Source organism: Nanorana parkeri, unplaced genomic scaffold (genome assembly GCF_000935625.1).
Source record: "Nanorana parkeri isolate BGI_ZX_2015 unplaced genomic scaffold, ASM93562v1 scaffold606, whole genome shotgun sequence".
NCBI lineage: Eukaryota > Metazoa > Chordata > Amphibia > Anura > Dicroglossidae > Nanorana > Nanorana parkeri.
Window position 1 is genome coordinate 398,597 of NW_017306874.1, and position 6,199 is coordinate 404,795.

The 6,199-nt window shown below is 40.1% G+C and overlaps 1 protein-coding gene across 1 annotated transcript in view; it reads left to right on the plus strand.

The window, feature by feature from the left end:
• The window catches only part of KIF20B (kinesin family member 20B), a 79,677-nt gene that overhangs the window by 62,719 nt on the left and 10,759 nt on the right, over positions 1–6,199 (plus strand). Inside the window, exons 31-32 of the mRNA XM_018562842.1 lie at positions 651–860; positions 2,457–2,525. Coding sequence (XP_018418344.1) covers positions 651–860; positions 2,457–2,525 — 279 coding nt within the window. The remainder of the gene's footprint in view (positions 1–650; positions 861–2,456; positions 2,526–6,199) is intronic.

Here is a 6,199-nt window from a genome sequence, read left to right on the forward strand (position 1 = left end):
AGGACTGACTCAACCGCTGCCTGCATTATTCAAATAAGCTGTATAAAGTTTCAATCAGAGAGATTCACATGGTAAAATATATAAGTAGAATTTCATAAACTTAAAAATAAACCAAAATAAAGACGTACCTTAATCCATTATTATTACCCTTTAGGGTAACAGCACTGCTACATTACTAGTTTTAACATGGTAGGCCTGTTCCCAGACATGCCATTGCCTGCTTCTAGAACAGGGGTCGGCAACCCCCCGGCACGTGTGCCCGGCTTGGCACGCGAGGCCACATCGGCTGGCACGCAAACTAATTTTTTTGCATTTGAGAGCTTGCTCGAGCCGGCTGTCAGATTGAAGTCCCACCCACCTCCCTGACGTGACCAGTTGACGTTCGTGCGCGGAGCCGCACTGAGGAGGTCCTGCCTGGCGGATTCTTTACCTGCAGCACGCAGGAATTTCCTTTCTACGAAGTAAAAATTTAGCTTCACTGTAAGTAAGGGTGAAAGTTAACACTTTCTGCTTCCCCCATACAGACTGCAAGAGGTGGCTCTACCACCTTTCCTGGCAGTGCCACTATGCAAACTACTGTCATTGGTACCTAGTTATGCAAACTTTCAAAACGCCATAATTTGTTTGACAGTATTTCTTTTTCTTACTAGTTACCGGATGGTTCAGATACTGTATTGGACTCCTCTATGATTTCAACAGAAAATGGAAAAACCAGCAGGTTTCCTAAACCACAGATGGAGATTAGCTTTAGTCCAGCAAAACCAAACAAAATGGAAATTAAACATCATGGAGATGACTCACCAATAACTGTGAGAATTACTAGAACTGCAAGAAAGAGGAAGAGTGCTGAAATGGCGCAGGTAATTATTTTAGTCCTAGTAACTATTTCCAAAACCGTTTATACATCACATCTAAGCAGGAATTTTGATGGCTATAAATGAGACACTTACAAAAAGCAGCTAAAGGTGCATGTCCAAGATAGATGTATTGTGCGTTTGTGACGGCACTGCTTTGAGGTGCTGTCACAAACATGGTGCTATACATTGACTTGTATAAAATTGCATTAGAGTCTGCAGTCAGACGTGTTTTTCATACATTGCTATTTCTTGAAATAAGTGAGAAGGATGTCCACAATTGCAGACTCCAGTGTCTGTTCTGTGTGGGCTTGCATCCTGACTGGACACAGTATTTCTCACAGGGGGCTTCTGAAAGAATGGTGTTGCTTGCTCAGCCTTGAAGCTTCCATTAAGCAAGACCACTGCTGCACTATCAAGGTTATAAATTAGGAAACATCATCCTCTGCAGTCATAAAAGAAAGAATATCACCTTACATCATCAGTGCATTCAGTACTGGCTGCCCACTAGGAGTCTGTGGCAAATTCTGAAAAAAAATGATAAATTAAGAACTATCGTCAGCTTTGTGGCCCTTCCAGAACGGTAAAGATCGTGTTTACTACAAACAATGTAAAATGCAATTATGAGTATAATACTTGCCATTTTTTGTCATATCATGCATGCTTATTATCACTCATTTGATTATAAAAACCTAAAATGAAAAAGTAATGATATTCTCTTCAGTATTTTGCTTGCTTTATTGGTGGTCCTGTTTTATAAAAACAACTTTGTGCAATGCTGTGAATTAACTTTTGAAGTTTTATTGTGGTGTGTCACAGCCTAATAAAAGTTGACAACCAAATATGGCACTGAGCACCAGCAGTTCTATCCAAAACATGGTGCTAATGCAATTGTAGAAATAGTACAACTCATTTACCTGAAATACAAAGTGCTGTTTATGATACCTGCATGCTCCTGTTTGTTATATGTGTAGACATTTTCACATTTGTAACAAGAGCGTTCCTTGTTCTGAGTGGAGCTGTGCTGTCATGCAGCAGAAACGATGAGCAACAGTCTTGCTAATTGTCAAGGTGTAGGGCCCAGGATCTTCAAAATAGCTTCTTTCCCATCGTACACAAAAAAGTGCTAAAGATACACTTTACTGAGAGAAATGCATAGGATGCTATTGTTGGCCTTATCTTCTAAAAATGCTGGCTATCAAACTGATTTAGAAGATTCAATACAAAGTATGCAGTTTAAGTGTTCTGATGTTACCCATACTACTTTTACTGCATACTTTGTTCCAGTACATTGAACTATACACGCCAACTGGCCAACATTTTCAGAAGTAGCTCAGCAATGGCAGTTTATGTATTTTTCTCAGTACAGGTTTCCTTTAACTGGTCGTCATTATGTTTTTCTTCTAGACAGAAAATGAGATATGCGAGTTGCACTTAATAGATGCCTCTCAGATTTGTATTTTTAAAGCTTTTTTATTTTGTAGAGTAGTTCTATGCAGGCACGACTGGAATGCTTTTATGGGGTTTTTTTTTACGAAAAAAAGACAGTCAAACAATTTTGCAGTAATAATTATCTGTTTCTCTAATTGATTTTCTTTTAAGCATACAATGCTCTCAAGCTGCTGGAAAATTAGATGCAAAGAGTCAGAGGGCACTAGGAACATTTGTCGGGTATTGAATTCATTTCATAGTGTGGGTGATTTAATAACCTGGAAAACATAATTTCTGTAGACTCCCATTATATGTTTCCTATGTTTATTAAAGCCAAATGCAAGCTTTTCTCATGCAATTGAAGTCATTCCTATAAATATGCGAAATACATTGAAAGTTAAAGCAGAAGGTGTGACATGTCGGCCTTTTTGGATTTATGGATCACAGGGCATCCACCATAGAATGCACCTATTCTCAGTCATATGGACAGGTTTTCAGTGGTCGGAGCATTTTTTTTAATTTTGTTAAGAGAAAGTGTGCCTTAAAGGGCAACTCTGCTAACTGTTCCCACTTCTACTCTGTTACATGTTCCCATTCAGTTAGCATAGTTTAAAAAAGATGCAGCTTACCATTTTTAATGATCAATTCTGGAAACTCCAGTACTGAAACATCCTGCTTAATTCTCGCTGTTTAAAAGGGGGGTTGCCATAATTAACCCTGCCTGTACTGTGCTAGATAAAGATCTTAAAGCATTGTTTTTATTCACTTTCCTGTCCCTTGATCTGTACATTATCTGCCACTGGTATATTTTTAAACCACTAGAAGCTGCCACAATCCTGCTCCAAAGAAACTGCTAGAAATATAAAAAAAAAAACAACTTTTAGGTTTGCTGTGTAAATGGGAACATGAAACATACATATTGTGTGTGGGGGGGGGAATTTCCATTTGACTGCAAGAGTACAAAAACACTTTCAGCTGGTGGTTTGTAAATTAAGTTTCCAAAGGTGGCCATACTAGACCTGTGAATCTAGTAATTATCTGATGCCTGTGGCAACAGATGTACCCCCAACAAACAACTCCTGAAGTGAAAGACCAACCAGGTGCCTTTTGAACAATGTTCCCCTGGTGTAAATAAGCAATGGGTCCTGCATTCTAGGTAGCCATATACAGTGGGATTGTGCTCCTAGACTGAACAGTGACACTCTTATGTATTTTCATCTTTGCTTTATCAGCAAGTAAAAATAGAACATTTTAGGTGCTGATTCTATAAATGTTCTGCTCGGCTATACATTGCCACTAGCGCCCCAAGAAGGCATTGAGGAGCATAGGAGCCTATGCTCCTCAGTGCCATCTCGTGAAAAATCTCCAATCTACCAAAACCTTGGCAGCATTGATAGTTGTCTTCCAAGTTCTGTAAATACCATTGCTCACTTCAAATTTTACAACACTCTTGCCTTTTGTCTGCCCCCATTAAGTACTGCGACAGACTGGTGAAAGAAATGCAGAAATTTGTAGCATACACAAATTTCTCAATATTATTTAATCAGTTGACATCCGCGGTGTTAAACCCCCTTCCCATCCAGGCCATTTTTCAGTATTCAGCGCTGCGGTACTTTGACTGACATTTATTCCGTCATGCAACGCTGTACTGAAATTAATTTTATACAGAAGGGTTCTCTTTGCAAACTGTTATTAACTTTTATACTGTTACTAACTACGTCATGAACCACCTTTTCATCTATAAATCATTCCATTAAAACTGATCTGTAAAAAAACAGCTACTAGATTTCACCATTAATGATCACCATAAAAGGAAGTTTTGTCTGTTCTGAGACTTATGTGCTGTATTTCGGATGCATCCTTAAAGGATCTCCCATAGTTCTGTTTGATCATAAAGGTTAATTATGAGAAGCGCTTGCAGAGATTAAGTAGAACAGGTTCTTTGTAGCGCTATCCCAAAATCTCTTGTGGATTACTATGCTGATGTTAATTCTGACCAGAAGCAGGATCAATTAAAAAAGAAATGATCCACATCCAATATCCATGATATTTTGACAACTGAAAGTAATGTGTGCACAACTAGTTCTTTGTTTTATCTCTTACGTGTTGTATACACCAGACTCATTTGTGTATTTCCAGCACAGAAAAATGAACTACTTCACAAAAAAAAAAAACTTAGAGCCAATGGTGTGTTTAAAATGCTGTCTTTATCCCTCCTTGAGGGGATTTTGCTGTAAGATTTTAAAGCCCAATTGAACCTTTTTCACGTATCACTATAATGCAATCGGGCTGCATATACAAAAATAAATCTGCCTCTTTTTTTCCTTTATTAAAAAAATCAGCTTAAAATACTCTGCTGGTAGCTAAAAAGACTGCAGCGCTCTCCCCCAAAACAGCCCACTCTCCTGTGGTCCCACAGGCCTCACTAAACACTGCTCTAATCAACATTACTCTCTCTGAGCAGAGCTAGTAATGAGAGCAATGATCAAGGGGTGTGTTTGAGAGCTGGACTTTTGTTTGAGTGCAGCAGTTTCATATTCTAGTAATTGCCAGTACAGGGTTATTTAACTGTATAAAAAAGGGGGATACTCAATACTGTATATGCAGTGTTGTACGTTAAAAGGGTTCAATTTGTAGATTCTCTGCTAATAAGCTCTAAACTTGTAAAAAAAAACTTCAGAAGGCAGAGTTCAGGGGGGGTCTGTCTTGCATTGAACTATTAAACTTCTAACCATGGTTTCCTTTTTATTAGTATTGATTTCTAAGGTGACGAACGAACCATTGAAGAGCCAGCACCTGGCCTGAGGTGCACGGGTACAAGTATCTGCAGCGGAACACAGCTCATTTTGATCATATGTTTGTCTGTTTCTTTTTTAATTGAGGCTCTGCGTTACACTTTAAAATGAGAAGATGCCACCATTCCCTTCTCTACCACAGTGTCTGGGCTCAGTTCTTATAGACCTAAATGTTTCGCCAAGGTTTCCTCATCAACCTCTATTCATTGAATTTATGTATAAAGATTGGGTACACCCTGAAAAATTTTTGAGTGCCAAAGCACTTTATAGTACTCTATCTTTTTGCAGAGGATTCCAGTTAGTAGGGGCCTTTAGGGATACTGACAAGAAGTTGGCAGAACCCTATCATAACAGCTACTCCTTAGTGTTGAGGAAGCATATTCCTCAACACTGCTGCTGCTATACTGCTGCTCCTGCTTGAACAGCGACACGTGGAGCTTCAATCTTTGATCCGTTCTTGCTGCCCGCCTTAAGTGACTTTGGGTCCCTTCAACCATCCAACATTCACCTGCTACAAGCTGTCTGGGTTTACTAAGGCCTGTACTCTTACCATGAACCTATACGCTGCCTTATCACTACACAGCCACAACATGTCTGATTCTAGACATGGAGGGAGGGGGAAACAGTTCTGCTATTCTGGATGACCCAGCTCCCATTCTACTAATGGTGCCAGTGTCTGCAGCCTGAAATTATATGATGATCTGCTCTTAGTCTGTTCTGCCCTTGGCTCCATCAGGCGTGGCTGGGCCCTCTTTCCTCTCAGCTGGGGTTTTTATCACCCAGTTTTTTTTCTGACCGCCATCAGGTGCAGACACTCTGATTCTGAGTTGCTCCAGTGCTTTTCGATCATGATTGATAAAACAACCATCCAACTCTCCACCCATGCCAGGGTGCTAGGTGTCATCCTTGACTCAGACCTCACCTTTCTTCCCCACATCCAATCCCCAAATCCTGCCGTCTTCACCTTCGTAACATCTCCAAAATACGCCCCTCCCTCACCAATGAAACCTCAAAACTACTCATACACTCCCTTGTTATCTTTCATCTCGACTATTGTAACTCCCTCCTCATTGGCCTTCCACTCCACAGGCTATCCCCCCCCCCCCCCCCCCCCCCCCT